The sequence below is a fragment of the Echinops telfairi genome, unplaced genomic scaffold (assembly GCF_000313985.2).
Source record: "Echinops telfairi isolate 266 unplaced genomic scaffold, ASM31398v2 ScPeMD7_30;HRSCAF=105, whole genome shotgun sequence".
In the NCBI taxonomy this organism is placed as follows: Eukaryota; Metazoa; Chordata; class Mammalia; order Afrosoricida; family Tenrecidae; genus Echinops; species Echinops telfairi.
Genome location: NW_022103927.1, coordinates 4,813,306 through 4,832,132, shown reverse-complemented (window position 1 = coordinate 4,832,132; position 18,827 = coordinate 4,813,306). Strand labels below are relative to the sequence as shown.

The window sequence follows — 18,827 nt, the reverse complement described above, 5'->3', positions numbered from 1 at the left end:
ATGCTCACCCCCCACCCCCACACACACATGCAATCACTGAAGACAAATGGGTGCATAAGCAAATGTGGTGAAGAAAGCGGATGGTGCCCGGCTATTAAAAGATATAGTATCTGGGGTCTCAAAGGCTTGAAGTTAAACAAACAGCCATCTAGCAGAAAAGCAACAAGACCACATGGAAGAAGCATACCAGCCGGTGTGATCATGAGGTGTCATCAGCACTGCGTGGCAGGCATCAGAAGATTCATAACAAACAAAAACACCTTGTTCAGAAAAAGGAAGGGTCAGATTGGAGACCCAAAGCCCATCTGTAGGGGTCGCAGGGAAGGAATGAGTCAATCAGGGCGCAGCAGAGCACTGATTACACAATACTTCTCTTGTTCCTTGAGGTTTCTCCACCCCCACTGTCATGGCCCTAGTACTGCTTCTCACTTTGGGCTGAACCGGAACAGGTATAGATAGACAAGAGATAAAGCTTATGACACACGGAATCCAGGAACAGGAATGGGGTAAGGGATGGGAAGGGGTGGCGGGGAGACGGGAGGAAGTGGGAACCAATTGCAATGATTAGCACATAACCATGCACCCCCTCCAGGGGGAAGAACAACAGAAACCACTGGGGAAGGGAGACAGCAATTGGTGTGAGATATGAAAATAATAATAAATTATAATCTATCAAGGGGCCACGAGGGAAGAAAAGAGGAGCTGATACAAAGGGCTCAATAGAAAGTAAATGTCTAGAAAACTGGCAGTATATGTACAAATAAGTCTGACACAATCATGGCCGTCCAGGTGAGCATGCTACCATGAAATGTGTCTGACTCCTTCATTTTACTCTCTCTCCCCCATTTCTCCAATTTCTCTAGGGCTTTACTATAATCTTTATATTTTAACCGTAGGATTGCGCCTACTGAACCCGTGATGAGTTATGCGGGGCTGGCTTCCCCCACAGCAGACCACAACTAGACGGCTGCCCCTCAAGGAGGCACTTGGAAAGATGTTCACGTGTAACACTGACTGGGTCCCACATGGGACCTTGGTGAGCCTGGGGACACCCTCCCAAACTTCCCTATCTGTCCTGGGAGGTCCCTTTATAGAGTGAACTTCCAAGAGGCTCATCCTAACACTGACCTGCACTAGGCTGCAGGTGGCGCTGTGAGCATTCCCGAACTGCACAAGTCCTACCATCTGCTGGTGCACTTCTTCCTCCTGCTACACTCAAACTTAATCCCAACATCGTCTTTCTTGATAACAGAATTCTGTAGAAGCCCAGGAAGTGTCAGACTCTCTCCCTCCAGCTCCCGGGAGGTCCATGGCTCCAGCCCACCCATCCAAAGCTTCCCCTTGGGTTGCCTCTGATACCCAAGGGGGGAGGGCAGCAGCAGACAGAGGAGGAGCAGTGGGTGGGAATGGGTGGCAAGTAGGGAGTGAGCGGTGTGTGAGCTTCTAGCAGGACCAGTCAAAGAGGCAAGAAGCCCATCTGTAAGCCTTGGGTCAGGTCAGCTAGGGTCTGTTTCTACCCCTTCACACACCCCAAACCACTCCACTCAGTTATGCCTCAACCTGGATCCTGGTGGTGACATTTTTTAATGGTTTTGGTTGGTGGCAGCAGCAGCCAGAGGACAAGGGAAGCGCCTCCCTCATCTCTGGGAGACAGGAAGGGACCCCGGCCCAGAAGGAGGCCTCTTGGCAGGTCTAGACATTCTTCTTCCATTGGACTGAGGCCAAGAAGGTGCGGATCTCCATGGGCTGCAGCGTGACAGCGGTGGGGTTCAGCAAGGAAGGCGGGGTTTGGGTAGCAGGGCCTGGGCGAAGGAATTCAGGAAGACAACCAGTGAGGAGGCACAGAATTTCCTCTGCCTCACTTGCGATTGGAGACCTCATCACAGCCATGAGCCTTGAAATCTGTCCGCAGGGCTTTATCTCCAACCTTTAAATTACTTCCCAGGGCAACTTAATCCCAAGACATCGGGCCAGCTCCCTCACCCTCTCAAGCCCTACCTCTGGCTGTTGAGCACACTCCCTGGGTGCTGGATACCCCTGCAGGCCCTCGTGCTGGCCTCCCACACCTGGACACTGAGGGCCCCAGATTCCTAAGCGTCCTTCTTGGCACTGAACCCTTTTCCCAAACCCTCAACTACTCTTTGTCAGGTTGCTGAACTCACTTCAGACCCTTACACTCTTGACCTGGATCGAGACAGCACCCGTGACGCTCCAGCTGGTGTCTAGGTCCTGGCCAACATGCCCATGCCTCACACCGTCTCAGCTCCCAGCCCCGGGAGGCCCTCACCTTTGTTGGTTGTCCACTGGAGCCTGGAGGCGTGATTCCGAAGCTGGTTGGCCGCCAGCGTGGTCTCTTGCAGGCGAGTGATAGTGAAGGTGGAGAACAGGTTCTGTGGGCAGAGGATGGGCCAGCTGAGCGGGAGTCCAGTGAGGGTCCCCCTTTTCCCTTCTTCCTAGTCTTCTTGTCTGTGCTCACCTGCAAGTCTAGGGTCACGGGGGAGCTCAAGTTGCGGTCCTCCCCAACGGCAAACTGATGCTCCAAGCGCAGCAGCAGAGTCCCTGGGTCCCAGCGGGCAAGGGTGAGCAGGTGTACTGAGGGGGGCAGCTCCTTGTTCAGCGCAGAGAACTGGAAGAAAGGACAACCTGGGGATCCGCGGGGGCAGGCTTAATGTGGTCAGTGGGCAGGGTTGCACTGAGAGGGCGGGGCTGATCTGAGCCTGGGTGGGGGAGTGGCCAAGAGGGATGGGACTGAAGAGATAGGGTTGGGACTACTTGATGGGTCCCTCTAGCCCTCTGGATGCAGGCAAAATGGATATGACTGAGCCTAGCACCCAATCTGCAGACTTCGAGCGGCCCCCCTGAATCTGCGGAGCCCTCTGCCCCTCACCTGCATGCGCGGAGTGGTCCCTAGGTGATAGAGGGCACTATCTCCCAGGGACAGCACAATTTGTGGGGCCAGGACCTCCTTTTCCGCCAGCAGCCGGTGCCCGGTGGGCGCAGCCCGGGCAGTGTCCAGCAGCACGAGGTGGTGGCCTCGCACCCACAGCCCTGGTCCCTGCCCATCCGGGCCCGCCTCTTGCAGCGGCTCCCCAACTCCACGGGCATCATCTCTCAGCAGCCTTCGGTGCACCTAGCGGACAGAGAGGCCAGGAGACAGTCAAGGTCGGCTAGGGGGTCCCTGGGCCAGAAAATGGAAAGAGGAATAGATGTGGGGGGGCAGTTCGGCTCTGTTAGGTAAGGATAGTCAGTTCCTAACAGGGGTCCGGGGTCGGGCAAGTCAGGGCTTGGAGAGGGGCCGCCCAGGGGAGGGACTGAATAAACGTACAGAGAAACCCTGGAATAGGAAAGATGAGTGAGCGCTACAAATCGTGGGGCCACCTAGCAGGTGGGGCAGAAACAGGCTTCCGGTCGGTCCAACAAGGCCTGGTGGAGCCCAGGCGTCGACACAGCTGTCGCCCACTCACCATCAGCTCCAGGGAGCCATCGCTCAGGCTGCTGCCCCCCTGGGATCGGTCAGTCAGCACTGTCAGCTGCGTGTTCCCGTCCTGGGAGGGGGAGAGCGGGGCTGAGGGGCGGGGCTGTACGCCACGCCCAGTGGGCGGGGTCTGGCAGGGAGCCAAGGTGACCGCCCAGAACACCTGAGAGGTGCTGAGGATGGGGAGGCGTGGGGAGTACCGTGATGTAAATGCGGCTGTTGACTGGGAAGTAGTTTCCGGCCACAGGTTCAGTCTGGTTCAGGTTCCAGGTGGGCCGATAATTCCGCCTGCGGAGGAGCGGGGTTCTGTCAGGCCTGGGGTCTGCCATCCTTCCCAGCTCACAGCTCCTCGCTCCCTCCTCATTCTCACCTGCCCACACACGACCGGCAAATGTCCCCACCACCCCTGGGCCCCAGGACCCCACCCATTATTCCACCCACGCCTTCAGTGTCCCTAGCCACGCCCACCTCCTCTCCAGAATCTCCCTTCCATTGCTGTCTGTGTAGAAGCGTCCATTCGTCTCCAGGGTCGTGTCAAAGCGACTGATGACCTCCTTCCCCCATCCGTCCCTGCGGTCAATGGGAAAGCAGGGTCATCGGTCTCATCTTTATTAAAGGCCGCGCTGGCCCAGCCCTCAGCGCCATTCCAGTCAGGACACTCACCCCACGGGTATTGGCCCCACTGTCCACTCCAGCTCCAAGTGCCTCTGCCCCGGGTACAGGCGAACCACCTGGGAGCACCAGGCCGAGAAGTTCTGATGCACCTCCTGCACCAAGGCCGTCTGCATGCCGAAGGGGACAGGGGAGGGGAGAGTGCAGGGGTGAGCCCACACCTGAGCAGGTGAGCCCTACCGAGGTCTGCCCGGCTGTGAACTCCACTCTCCCTGTACCAGGGTCAGCCCCACCAGCAGACAGCATGGGGACCCAACCTGTCTTGTCATGGCTACTTCATCGTCCAGGGTGGCCTATCAGCCACTTGATCCCCATCACCCTCACCTCTTTCACGTAATCCTAGCGTTCTAGCTTGGCGCATGGCTACGTGGTCTACGTCTTGTAATCCCCAGCATCCTCTGAAGCTAGAAGTAGCTGTGTGACCAGTCTGTCCAGTGGAAAGTGATCTCAGTAGATGACTACTTAGCTGGCCCTTCTCCTTTCCTGCTTGCTCATATGGAAGCTGTGATGGCTGTAGCCTGAGTAGCTACCTTGGATCATGAGGTGGAAGCTGAACGCTGAAGGCAGAACCACGAGGGAAGGGGCCTGGGTGACTGGGGAGCGGCCTCCCCTGCCTTGGACTGCTTGGCCAGACTTTATGTTAGAGCACTATTTCCCCAAGTAGGTGATGCTGCCTCCCAGGGGGCGGGAGGGCACGAGAACAATTCAGGCAGGTCCCTACACTTTATCCTCCCTTGTGGGCTATCGCATGAAAGTTTTTCGTTTGTCGGGGGTCACAGAATAATTTTTTTTTCCTAAAAAGGGGCTGGTGGCAGTGCATTTGGATAGCTCTGTTATAGTAGGCAAAGCGATACCCTAATTCAGTGATACAAGGTCTGAAGCTGCTCACCTTACAGGGAGGTGGGGAAATGTAGATGACAGGGCTGGCAACGACCCTAGACGTTTCTGGAACATATCTGCACCCTCAGATATGCCCCCTACATTCAACTTTCTCAGGTGTGAATTCTCAGTGACCCACCCCAGAAAGGTCCGCCTCACACCACAGACCCTTGGTGAGTTCCAAAGAGTTGCAACAGCCCTGCCCATTTGTGGACCAAGTGGTAACACCCACCTCCAATTTCCAAACCTAAGTCAGAATCCTGACCCCCCTGGCAGGTGTGAGCGCCTTCAGTGTGTGATTCCTCAGACAGATCCACGCCAGCCCATCGAACCCTCAACTAGAACTCTCGAGTATCAGAGGGGAACCCCTTTATCTGATAAGAGATGTGGATCCTTCCTTCCACCTTACCATATCCCATACACACTCGGTCCCCTTCCTCCAAAATGTCCTCACACACCACACCTAATCACACAGCTCCCACCACCATCCCCACCCCCATCTGCCCCACTCATCATTCCGGGCCACAGACCTTCACCAGGCGAGTCTCAGCCCAGCGTCTCACAGGCAGTGGATCCTGTTGGTCTGGTCTGAAGATATAGGCACCTGAGACCTGGGAGCTTACGTTGTTGCCTTCGCTGGCATTGTACCTGAGGCCGAGGCAGACCAGAGTCAGGTTAGGGGGTCCAGGGCTCCACTCACATTCCTCCCTGACCTGGTGATCCACACCCTCACCAGAAGAAAGCTTGGCGAATAGGCAGCCGGAGGTTCTGATCCAGGTTCTCAATCTCCATCAAGAGCCCTGTGTCAGAGTTGAATGAAGCCCGGATGTGCTGGTCAGAGAAGGTGGACAAATGTTAATGATCATCGCCTCAGGCAAGAGTAGCTCTGTCCTTCCCAGAGGTGAAGACAGAACCCTACAGTCACCCTTGTCTTCACTTCTCACATCGGAGCCTACTTGCAAATCCTTTCAGTTCGCTTTATCTCCTATGTGACCACACCTCACCATGTCCACACTTCTCGGGTCAGAGCTGACCCATCACAAGCCAAGACCATGGCCTCCTCCCTGTTCTGATAACTTCCTCCTTCCACCCCTAGTCTGTTGTCCACTCCCTCGGCAGCCAGAGGGTTCATCCTAAATCCCAGCAGGGGGCTCCTCTGCTTGCAACCAGAGCCAACTGTGAGGCAGACACTGGGATCTCAGTGCCCAGGATGCAAGAGGCTTTAGGAATTCAGAGAAATGTTTGAAGTTCTCATTGCTTTAGGTTTCTGGAGAAAACTTGAATAAAAAGTGAATAGGTAATAAGGAATCCAGCATGGATTCTATTCACCTTTAAAGCAATATCCTTTTAATATTCTTTTATAGAGGAAAGGGGTCACACAAAAGCAAAGGTCCTCCCCCTAAAACAAAACAAACCACAACAGAGCCACTGCCATCGAGTTGATTCTAACCCATAACGACCCCATAGGACAGAGGAGAACTGGGTTTCTGAGAATGGAAATCTTTTCAGGAGCAGAAGGCTTGCTTCTTCCTCCCGAAGAGTGGCTGATGGGTTTGAACCTTGGATCTTATGGTTAGCAGCCCAATATGTAACTCACAGGTGCTCCTTAAAGGTCCTCAGAAAAGCAAACCAAACTCATTGCCATCAAGTCAGTGCTGACTCAGAACATGCCTACAGGATAGGGGGAAACTGCCCCTGTGCGCTCGAGAGACAGTAATTCTTTATGGGAGTAGAAAGCCCCATCTTTATGCTGCTGAGCAGCGGGTGGTCTTGAACTGCTGACCTTACAGTTAGTAGCCCAACTTGTAACCACTAAGCCACCCTTTAAAATCCTAGGTCCTCAGAAACCTTAATGGAGCAGGACTCTTCCTGTGGTTCCTTCGTGATGAAAGTCAAAGTCCCAGGGAGCGCCTGCCCTCCTCTCCTCCCATCCCCACCGGGCACTCTGCTTCAGCCACACTGAGTTCCTTGTGTTCCTGAACCAAGCAATGTTCTGCCTTGGGGCTTGTGGGCATCTGCTCTTTCCTGTTGTGATCCATTTCTTCCCCAACTAGCTCCCTCTCTCACTTCCCTGTGTTCCCCTCAACCAGTAGCTTCTCAGGAAGGTCTTCCCTGATGTTCTATCCACCATCCTTTTGGACACCCACCCATGCTCACGCTGGGTCCTGACCACAGCCCCAGGAGAGGTCACTCACTCAAGGACAAAATGGCAGGAGAGAGATGCTGCACCATGAAATCAGGACCCTGTGACCCAGAGTCCACAAAAGATGTCATAGTGTTAGGGAAAGGGACTTGAGGGGGTCTCACCTCATTTTGTATGTCCAGGGCTCGAATTCTTGGCTTGGGTCGGTGTGTGCGGGACTTGGGGTTCCGGCCAGGCAGCCGGGCCACAGAGTAGGTGCTGAAGCCCAGGGCAGGCACTGAAGCAGAGAAGAGCAGCTCTGGGGGGTGCTCCTGTCTGTTTGACCCCGGAAGTACCACCACCTTGGATAACAGGGAGGACATGCGAGTCAAGAGGCTGTAAATACATACACAATGGGGCACTATGTGCTGAGGCCACACTCAGGGAGGGACTTCTGAAGTCTTGAAATGGGGTGGAGACACTGAGGTAGTGGGGGAGCATCAGCATTTCTGAGATAAAGATTTCTGAGAGAGGAGGCTCCTTTGTTCACGAGGGAGAAAAATCCACTGAGTCAACAGAGAGACTTGGGGAGGGAAAGAAGTGAGAGAAAGATTATTGATGGAAGAGGTGTTGGGGGGACCCCATGTGTGTCAGAGTACAACTATGCTCCCTAAGTTTTCAATGTCTGATGCCCCTGCCCCCCACCGGGCCCAGAAATAAATTAGGCCGTCTTTCTTCTAATGTGCCTCCAGGTGGACTGGCACCTCCAACCTCATGGTTGGCAGCGTTGGAGTCAATTCAACAGCAAGTGGTGTGCCCGATGTGGGTGCATATCCTCTGCACTAAAGGACTAAAGGACTAAAGAGGGAGAGAAGAAACCATTTCATGAGGAGCTGCTCAACAGGGGGAGATAGCCCCAAAGGGAGGCTGAGGGGCAGCGAGGGAGGTATTTATGGTGAGGTGGTAGGAAGTAGGGGTCGTAGGTCGCAGGACGGAAAGAGGTCCATGGGGAGGAGCTCCAAGTGGGAGGGAATCAGGGTGAGATTGTTGGGGGGCTCACTTCGCTGGGCACCGCCACACCATTGGGGTCCTTCACGGAGAAAGCACCTTCACGGACCGGCAGCCGGACCATCCGATCGACCTTGCGCCCCAGGGGGTTATACACGGTGACCTGGAACTAGGGAGGGAGTGTCAGGGCGGGCATAAGTCACTCGCAAGTTTTTTTCCAAACGCACCCACCAGGCTCCCGGACGTGGTGCAGCCTGCGGCTCACACGCAAACATCCCTGAGTGGTTCCTCCAAGAACAACTCCGAAAATGCAGACCCGAGCCCCGCCTCCCTTCGCCCCGCCCCCCAAAGAGGCGGTCCTCTTTCCGTCAGCTCTTGGCCCCGCCCACAGACCAGCCCTCCGGCCCCGCCCCCTGCCGGCTCACTTTTGCTGTGGTCTGGCTGAGTGGACAGACGCTGACATTGAGCTCCCTGCAGAAGGTAAACTGCTCCTTGGCGCCCCGAAGCCGCGCCAGAGCGTTGCTCAGAAGCACCTGGCGAGAAGCGTAAAGATGCGCATTAGCCCTAGATGCCCCCTCCTCCTCGGCCCCGCCCCTCTTCATCCGAGCCACCCTAGCCCCACCCCCCTTCCGGGACTCCTCCCACTCCCCTCTCTGCTCCCCCGCCCCCCAGGTTCCGCCCCTTCGTCGCCGGCCTGCGAGGTGCCTCCCCTTTTGGCCGCACACCTCACACGGACCCCAGCCCTCAGCCAGCTGGCGCGCGTAGTCATCAGCCACGTGCTGCCGGGAGGTGCCGGTGACCGCGTCGTGATGCTGGAGCACGGCCATCGCCTCCCCTGTGGGTGGGAAGGTGAGCTGGGTGGGGCCTCCATGGGCCACTCGCCCCGACCGCTGCAGACACAGAAGCTTCAGTGCACGTGGGAATGAAACTTAAGAGCTTTGAAGGTGGGACAGTCCAGCCCCAGTCTCCCCCGCCCCCCTCCCTGCCCCCCCACCGCCACCCCGCAGACCCGACACCTACTGAGAGGCGCACTGTCTCCAGAGCCATAGGGTCCCGCGTTGGCCTTGGGTCCCACCAGCGCCTCCAGCTGGCTGCATACCTGGTAGGTACAGGTGTATTGGGGTAACTAAGCGTGCCCATTGGGGTGACCACCCCTTGGCCATCTCCTTGGGCCAGACACCCACCCACCTGCAGGAAGTTGTAGCTGAGGCGCTCGTAGCGTTTGAGGGCCGGCCGGCTGGAGAAGTAACCCGTCCAGAACTTGTGGGGGCCGTCGGCGTAGGGGAAGAAGTCATCCTGTTTGACCGACCTGCAGAGGCGGATCGCGGAGGTGGGGCACTGAGGGCTGGGCCCACAGGCATCCCAATACCCCCAGATGGGCGTGTCCCCAAATACCAGGTGAGGTTGGCCTTGTTCAGCTCCCAGAGGTAACAGGCAGGGGTGGAATAGAGCACGTTGACTCGGCTCCCATTGGCCTGCTGCAGGGGGAAGAAGAGGTAAAGGCCCCTGGAGTCGTGTCTTCCCAGAGGGCTTGCAGGGAGCAGGTACATGCGTCGACACGTGTGCACACACGCGCAGCAGATGCTCTACTAGACATTCTGAGGGCAAACCGAGAGTCAAGTGGAATAGGAGTATCGGCCAAAGCCATAGTACCATGCTTGAAAGAGCCTCAGAGATACAAGAATAGACCTGAGATTTTACTAAACTTCTATTGTGTTTTTAAGTTATTTTCAAAATTTTTAACTTTGCATTGTAAATTAGGTGAGGGTGTACGGATCAGATGGAGAATTACGTTGAGACGCGTGGGAGCGAAGGTGATTTGGATAGAGCATGCGCAGAGTCCACGAATTGCACTGGGACTACATTACCCAGAACCGTTTGCTAACCCCAGCGGAAGTTCCCCTGCCACCCGACAATCTCTGGCTGAGAATGTTTTAAGTGTCCATTTCACAGTGGGGGAAGTAAAAAAATACCGGGCCGGGCTGGCAACGTTTTTCTTCCTCTTAGGAGTCTTTCAATCAAATTATCTTTGCGGAAACCTTTTCTGTACCTCTCAAAGTAAATCTTAATTTTGTCTAGGCAACCACCTAAACTCCGGTACCAAGTTCATCTGTTTTGTATTCAACAGTTTACCAAGTCTCCCAATGGCTTGCCCCGTTATTTAACTTTCAAAATAGCTTGAATTCTGTAACTGTAAACGTTCACGGGGGGTGGTGGGTGGGGGGGGTGAAATGGTGGCATTACCAAAAAGAAAGAGGAAGCCCATTGTCCTGGACTTAACTCCAAGCCCTCATGACCCGGTGTGTTAAGGAGCCGTGGTGTTCAGAGTTCTCTTGGACATTCGAGTGCGGGAATCAGCATTTGTACCAAAATGGCTCAATTTTTATAATGAATGGGAGCTCCTTTTTCAAGAGAGGAGAGCAGAGGAACAAGGCTAGCCGCCTTCTGCTGATACTGGGTCCTCAGTACCCAGCACACAGTAGGTGCTCAATAAATAGTTGAGTAAATAAAGGGAGTGCACACGTGACTACACACCCCCACACATGCTTATTTACCAACCTAGGCATTTAACACTGCCTACTCAGCACACAATGACTCAGTTCTTCAACCCATCTAGATTCCAGACACAATCTAGAACCAGAGAGACCAGTCCTAGCCCTCATGGAATGCACAGCCAAGCTGGGAAGAGAGACTTTAAACAGTCAGTTGGTTCTAGTTGGCCTGGATGTGGGTTCACGTGGAGCCTAGGGTTGGGTGAAAGCTGGCTGGGAGAGGAAGCCTTGCAGCTGATATGTTAGAGGAGAGGCAGGAGTTTTTCCTCAGAGGCAAGGACAATAACCACCACCATTAGCATGTATTACGTGCCAGGCGCTATTTGATTGCTCTAAGCAAATGAACCCATTACACTCTCATGTAACAGCCCTGTGAGGTGATGACCACCATTTAAATCCATTTTATAGATAAGGAAACAAAGGCACTGAGCACTTAAGCCCACTGCTGACGGCCACAAAGGCAATAGGTGGCAGAACCAGGATCGCAACCAAAGAGTTCGTTGGCAGAGTCTAAAACAGTCCGCAGAGGAACTGTCAGGGGCAGGAGAGAAAACGAGAGAGTGGCACCCCGGCAGCCAAAGGGTATGGTACTTGCTCAGCAGAGGACGTGGTTGAGGGGATTGAAGACTCCTCAGGGATGGGGGAAGGGCTGAGAAATATCTGCTGGCAGGTGCTCAGTGGCCAGTGGTGTGACTTTGAGCAGACCTCGTGAAATGGCAATACAGGAAGTGAGGGAGTTGAGGTGCGGATGTGGAGACGGGGCAGGCAGATAACGCTGAGGATGGTGTTAACACTTGCCTGAGCAAGCCTTGTGTAAGCCAGTGGTCCTTATTGCTGAGAGACTGACAATCAGAGAGGCCCGCCTGCTGATTTGGTGAGGAGAGGCTATCCTGAGCCAGGAATAGTGTCCTATGCATTTCTGACCCTGAATTGTCACCTGTTAACTTCACCACTGGACCAATAAGGAAGCGTAATGATAAATGAAGAAAAGATTGAAGTTGTCAGGGATTTTATCTTGCTTGGATTCACAATCGATGCTCATGGAAGCAGCAGCCAAGAAATCAAGACACATTACATTGGGTAAATCTGCTGCACAAGACCTCTTTCAAGTATTGAAAAGCAAGGACGTTACTTTGAGGACTGACCCACGCCATGGTACTTTCTATCCCCTCACATGCATGTGAAAGTTGGACACTGAATCAGGTAGACCGAAAAATGGATGCCTGTGAATTGTGGGGCTGGTGAGAAATATTGAAAGTACTGTGGTCTGCTCAAAGGACAAGCAGATCGGTCTTGAGACCAGTCCCTGGGTAAGAACATCGTGCTTGATCACGTCGAGGAGCAGAGAAAAAGAAGACACTTAATGAGATTGGTTTGATATGATGGCTGCCACAAAGCGGTCCAACTTAAGAACCATCGTGAGGGTGGCACAGGACCAGGCAGTGTTTTGTTCCTTTGTGCCCAGGCCTCTGCCAAGCACGACGTCCTTTTCCAGGGACCGCTCTCTCCTGATAACACGCCCACAGTACTCGAGGCTCATCTTTGCCTCTAAGGAGTATTCTGGCATCAATATCAGCCCAAAGCTGATTCTGATGCGGCTGCGTACGGACACACCTCTGCCCTCCAACCTTCTTACCAATTCTGACACTAGCCGACCTTCCCACAGCGTTCTCTACTTCCCTTCTGGGTGCAAGGCTTCATTGCCTCGCCCCCAGAACTCACAAACCATACTCAACCATCATGGCGTCTATCCGGGAAGTCGTTCTTGTTGTTGTTATTGGGTGCCATCAAGTCAGTTCCCCCCAGGGGTATATTAGAAGACCACGGCCCACCCATTTTTTATACCAAACTCCCACCTCACTTCCCTTGAATTGGTTCCTGTGCAGCTAGGACTCTATGGGATCGGGTAGAATTGCCCATGTAGGTTTCCCAGCAGACTCTATATCTTTATAGGAGTAGAAAGCCTCGTCTTGCTCTCAGGGAGTGGTTTGTGGTTTTGAACTGCAGACCTTGCCTTTAGCAGCCCAGAGCACAACCCACTATGCCACCAGGGCTCCTACCCATTTACATAGGCCCCTAAAAAGAAGAGCAATCCTGCTGCCGTTTTCATTTTAGCCTAAGCGAGACACTTGTTGGACTTCTGGTCTGCGGAACTGGAAGACGGTGCCCTTCTGTCATCGTAGGCACTAAGCGTGAGGTGGTTTGTGGCTCAGGGCACAGAGTTGGTGTGGGATATAAAGAGGATTTCCCCCAGCTTGTCTCCCCCAAATAGATGTCAGACCTAGGACACTGCTTGCAACTAATGGTAAATGATTGCCCAGTTATCTCCTCGAAGGCATCAGCCATGCAGAGCAATCAGACTACTGCCTGGTCCACCATGGGTGGGGCTCACTCCCTGCTGTGAAGGACAGTGGATTGCTTTCCCTGAAGGGCTCAGAATAAATCAAACCACCAGCTCAAGGACGATCAAGGTTAGGCTGCCATCCTGAATCTAGGATCCGCCCATCTTGTCGCATGTGTACCCCTAATCCCTCCTCTTCCTATTGCATGTACCCCCCCCTAGATCGTGCCCCTCCCACTGCTGTATTGCCTATGGTACAACCCCTTCCTGTGACATAGGTCGTTACCTGTAATCAGGGGACTTGTACACCCCACAAAGATATATAAGCCTTGGTTAGAAATAAATCGCTCTCTCTCTCTCCTCCCCTCTACTCTGCCGGCGCTCTGCACGGACCTGGCTGCTGAGATCATGGCCATCCTGGAGGTGAGCATGAGACCATAAAATGTATCTGACTCCTTCATTTTATCTTTTCTTTCGTACCTCTCCTATGCTCTATGACTTTACTATGATCTGCATATATTATAACACCTATGATATTTGTCAGGGGCTGGTGACCCGGACAGGACTAGCAGCACACGGGCGCACACGGGCCCCACGGATGGGCCAACTGACCTGGCTGTTGACCATCTGGATGAGCTTGTCAAGGTTCTTGAACCACGTGTTGGCATTCTCGTATTGGAAGTCTGAGCCCATGGTCATGATGGTGTGATTGGTGCGGTAGTGCTGGCCCTGCAGGTAGGATAGGGCTGTCCTCAGGCCAGGGTGTCTTGGCCCACCCCCACCTCCACCCCCATGTATAGCTGTGTCCTGGGTACATGGGAGATCAAGTGTGTACACAAGGAGGTTGGGGAGGATATGGGAACTCATGAAGTCTGTTACAAAAAAGAATCATAATCATGTGTCAGTGGCACATGGGAGCACGGGGCCTGGCCATAACAATTGTCAGCGGTTCCGTTGGGTTCCCTTGGGCTGACCACACAGGTAAGGGCACCAAGGGGCTGTGCCAGGCTCTGTCACGGTCACAGGGAGAGTGTGCTGTGGGAGAAGGATCTCTGTGCGCTGCTCAGGACCCCAAAGCCACTGCCACTGACTCCAGCCCATAGCAACCCCACAGGACAGGGTAGACCTGCCCCATGGGGATTTCCCAAGCTGTCTTCCTTAGAGCAGCGGACAAACACAGCTTTCTCCTGTGGATCGGCTGGTGGGTTCAAACTGATGACCGTCACATAGGCAGCCATACGCTTAACCACTGCACCACGAGGGTTCGGAACAGGAAGATACCCCAATCTGAGAGGAAGGACGTGGGGATGGTGAATGGGAACCTCCTCACGGACAATGTCCGAGCCATACGCAGGGCCCTGCATTCTCGACACCAGTCCTGTAGGCCCAGGACACTAGGCTTACCTGGGCAGCAGCCACCTGCAGGAAGTATCTGACCACCTCTTTGGCGTTGTACTCCGGGCTGCGAGGGTCATCCACCACAGGGTCATCGTCACACAGACTGTCCCAGCACATATAGTCCGGGGGGTTGTACATGTTGGGGAGCACGCCTGCGGCCACGCCAATATCAGGAGTGGCCCAGCACCCCAGACCTGCCCGAGGGCTGAGACCTGCCATCCTCCACCCGGAGCATGAATTTGTGAGAACCCAGTGCAAAAGCATGAAGACTGTCCAGACAGCCACCTCAGGGCATTCAGTCAAGGGCACGGGGACTGCCCAGTCCACACACCCGTGGGGTTACCCCGGCACCTGCTCACCGGTAAAGAGGTCAGCGGTGGGAGGCTTCAGGCTGGTGCTGGCCCGCCACACCTGCTCCATCTCCAGCATCTCCTCCCGAACCTTCTTATCTTGGTAATCCAGGCGACCGAAGAAGAAGCCATCGAAGCCCATCTGGGGGTCAGCACACAGGGGAGGGCAGTGTGAACCAGGCCCACCTCTTTTACCACCAATTGATCCCAAATCCAGCCTGCAAGGGGTGCATCAGAGCACTGGGAGCAAGGAGTGCTACCTCCAGGAAGGCTCCCAGCACCTTCCCAAGTCTGAGGATGAGTCACAATCATAGGAGCTCAGGGAGAGCTGGGAGCCTGGAGAGGGGGGAACCCACCTCCACCATCCCACCCTGGGGCAGGGAGCTTGGTGCCAGCAGACGGAGTCAGGCCTGATTCAGAGAGACTGTCATTCTCTCCCCTGCCTGAACCGGGGAGGGTCAGAGCAGGGAAAGGAAGTGGGGTGAGAGGCAGGTTTAAAAGCAGGGCTGGCCTCCACCGGCCATGCCATCGAGCTTGGGGATTACAGCAAACAATAAGGGGTCAGAGCCACACAAAACGGTCAGGGGAGGGAGCAAGCGGGGTCAGCTTGGGGCCGGGACATCCCATGGCTTGGGCTAGAGCAAGAAGGGCAAGGATTCACAGCTCAACCAAGGGATGGGGCTCAGGGTCTTGGCGCAGAGCCGAGTCAGTGTGGGCTCAGTGAGCAAACGGTGGGTTGGCATGGTTGTGGGAAGGGTCAGAGCAAGTGGCCCCAAGAGAGGTCAGGAGGGGCACCTGTGCAAACAGCGAGGCCTGCTCCCGTGAATGGCCAAAAGGGTCGACGTGCCAGGCCACACGGGGACGCCCAGCGGCACCGAACGTGTCCTCCAGGAAACGCAGCCCCAACGTCATCTGGTCCACGATGGCGCCGTAGTGGGTGGACGCCTCATCGTTCATCACCCAGCCGCCGTTGGCAAACTCCAGGCGTCCTGTGCCGGAGGGAACACCAGGAGGGTGATTCAGTGAGGCTTTCGGGGCCAGGGTGGGTGATGCTGGGGATGACAGGACCTGCCCACGTGCCAGGCCTAGAGGATGAAGAGGGGTCATCCCCCAGGCCTGTGTCGCCAGCTGGGGGCAAAAGGCTCCATGCATGACAGGTTTTCCAGAGGAGATGGGGTTTTGAGAAGCCACGGTGGCCAAAATGGAAGTGAGGCTGGGCTTCCTCTTTTCATTTCCTGAGGGCAGGCTCACCCTGGCGCACAAGGTCCCGCACCAGTTCCTGCGTTGTCTTTGTCTGCTGGTGCCACCACCGGGCAAAGAAGGCTATCTCCACATAGACGAAGCGGCGGGTGGGGTCGGCCAGCAGGGCAGAGACTACCGAGTCCAGGATGTACTGCACCCCGGCACGCTGGATGTCATTGCGGACTGCGGACACAGGGACCAAGGCTGTCAGTCAGGGCAGGAGGGGCCAGGGAGAACATTCTGAGACACAGGAACCCCGGCCGGGCATTGCCCTACCCCAATATCCATGGCCCCCAGGGGATCCAAGGGGCTCAGAAGGGTTATGGGAATGCAGGGACCAGTCCCCACCCTCTACTCACTGCCATAAAAGTACTGGTCCACCGTCTTGAGCCAGCCAACGTCATCGTGGGTGTGGGGCACCAGATGAACGTTGAGCATGTTCGGCTGCACCTTGGGGCATGTCTGCACAGGAAGCCCAAACACACACACACACCACATGTCAGTAACGCCAAGGTATAGGGGCACAAAGGGGGAAGGTACACAATAAGCTTTGATCTAGCATGCAAGTGGCTTTGACGTGGTGAGTCTGTGGCCCAATCCTGACTGTGTACGGAGGCCAGGCCCCATTCACGAGGGCACACTCAGACGCATCCCTCAGACACATACAATTTACACGTCACATGACCCCACAGGGCAGCTCTCACTCACACCATGGAGGGTGGGGGAAGACCATGGAACGGATGCTTACTGCAACCTCCAGTGTTTTAGAGTAGAATTCCACAGGATTTTCTTTCAGAAATAGACAAGAGTGGTGGGCAAGATTTGTGAGCAAGGCTGTGGCCATTTTGATTTGAATCGGCCATGTGGAAGGAGAATCCATTTGGCTGTATGCTTCATCACCGTATGGTTTGACTGTCCCAGAATTCAAACGGGCGTTAGGGATGTCAGTTGCTATTTGAATCCTGCTAAGAGACAAAACGACCCCTCCAGCTTTCTCAGTCATTGTAGACAATGGGTCATTTGAAAAGTAGGTGTCAAGGTCATAAACTTTTAAAGTGTTTATGTACTCCCTATGTTCTTCTGCATTCTACTGTGTTTTATGGTTTTATGTCATGCATCTTAAGAATTATAGTCCAGAGTGAAACTGGCCAATCACTACAGGACAAATATTTTATTAGGCCACTGCTGTACAGGAAAAATCAAGACAAGACGTTTCATAGTAATAAAAGAACAGACTTCAATGGTTAGGGGCTGGGGCGGGCAGCAATGGAGGCAGAGTGAAGTTCTGCATAGGTTCCCTAAATTATTAGACCTACTTCCCCCTTTTCAGAAACAAAAAGCTCAATATCCTCATGGCATTTTAGTATGTAATCCAGGACAATAGCTATATGTTTTTGCAGCCCCCTTGGAAGGTTCCAGGACCACTCAGGGGACAGTATTGCTCTCTTTGGGAAATACTGGGCTAGCAGGTAGATAGGAATTAATTTGGGTGAAAGGAGAAAATAGTATTCCATGAGAGGGAAAAATCAAACATGGGGGGGGAGTGGGAGGAGGGTCACCAAGGGACAAGCTTTGGGGAAGGTTGATAAGTAGTCTAAGTTGTTGGATAAAAAACTGATGATCTGAAATGGAAACTGGTACCTGACTCAAATTTTTTATTTTTAGATTCAAGATTTTTAAACAAAGCTACAGCCCACTTGCATGTAATCTGTGATCAATATTGCTAGAAGAAATGAAAAAAGATATCACTTAGAATTTGGGATAAGTTGAGCACCCACTAAACAGCCACAATTGTTGTCATCTTAGAATGGTAGCCTTTTTCTCTTTCTCTTTTCTACTTGGAGTGATAGTAATAAAGCTCATAGCTCCAGGGCCTGGGCCCACTATTTGGGGTCACAAGATCACCAGGCCTTGCTTCCTCCAGGCACTTCTGGGTAGTCTCAAACCTCCAACTTTGGGGCTAGCGGCTGAGGGCTTAACCATTTGTACCACCCAAGGACTCCATAACTAATAGTGGTAACTAATGTTTACTAAGCATTTGTAAAAGCCAGACAGCCATATTCTCCCAAATGCAGATGAGGAAATGGGTTCAGAGAGATGATGTGACGCGAAGCACGGGACCACAGAGCCAGGAAGTGAAGGAGACAAAAGAAAGCGGAACTCCGGACAGGCAGAGACCAGAGTCCAGTAAGTAGCCCTCCTCACCGCTGCTCGCCCCTGCGGTCCCAGGCAGCTGCAGGCACCACGCAAAGTCCAAGCGAGCCACATGAATGAAGCGTCCAATCAGGAGCAGCCTTGCAAACTCAAGGCGCAATCAAACTTCTTAATGACACAAAACACACACTCGAACCACACTGTCAGGCTAGCAACCATTGCCTGCCCACTGTCATCGAGACCCTAATTCAGACACGGTAGCACTTCCTGCGAGCAGCTAGCTTCCTCTGTCTCCCGCGGGGAGGCTGCACTGGGTGTGAACTGCTGGTCTTGCAGGTAGCAGCCCACTGCCTAATCCACAGCGCCCTAAGCACCCCCAAAACAGGCCCAGTCACACTTCCGGACCGTGCGCGGGTCCTTGAGGCTCCTGTACACTTCCGTCCCCGGGCCCCACTCACCTCGTACGGCGAGATCGGGGCGCCGAGCACCGGCAGCAAGAAGAAAAAGAGGAGGAAGAGAGAGAAGAGCGGCGGCCGTGGCGCTCCGGGGGTCGCCCAGCACCCCGCCGCGCGCTGGCCTCGGCCCGCACCGACCCCAGCAGCCCCGGAGCCCGTGCCCATAGCTCGGCCGCCAC

General features: G+C 54.3%; 1 protein-coding gene across 1 annotated transcript; it reads right to left on the bottom strand.

Moving 5' to 3' along the window:
* Positions 1-1,565: 1,565 nt before the first annotated feature.
* On the bottom strand, positions 1,566-18,813 carry MAN2B1 (mannosidase alpha class 2B member 1). Its single transcript, XM_004715599.2, has 24 exons — positions 18,652-18,813; positions 16,399-16,501; positions 16,049-16,222; positions 15,593-15,786; positions 14,807-14,939; positions 14,454-14,599; positions 13,662-13,778; positions 9,552-9,634; positions 9,345-9,465; positions 9,177-9,255; positions 8,882-8,991; positions 8,582-8,689; positions 8,209-8,325; positions 7,334-7,510; positions 5,760-5,857; positions 5,557-5,674; positions 4,139-4,257; positions 3,944-4,045; positions 3,676-3,763; positions 3,465-3,545; positions 2,888-3,130; positions 2,477-2,626; positions 2,288-2,390; positions 1,566-1,802 (listed from the first exon to the last, which is right to left on the bottom strand). The coding sequence occupies exons 1-24, from the start codon at positions 18,811-18,813 to the stop codon at positions 1,693-1,695; spliced, it is 3,036 nt and encodes a 1,011-aa protein (XP_004715656.2). The 3' UTR covers positions 1,566-1,692.
* Between the last annotated feature and the right edge of the window lie 14 nt (positions 18,814-18,827).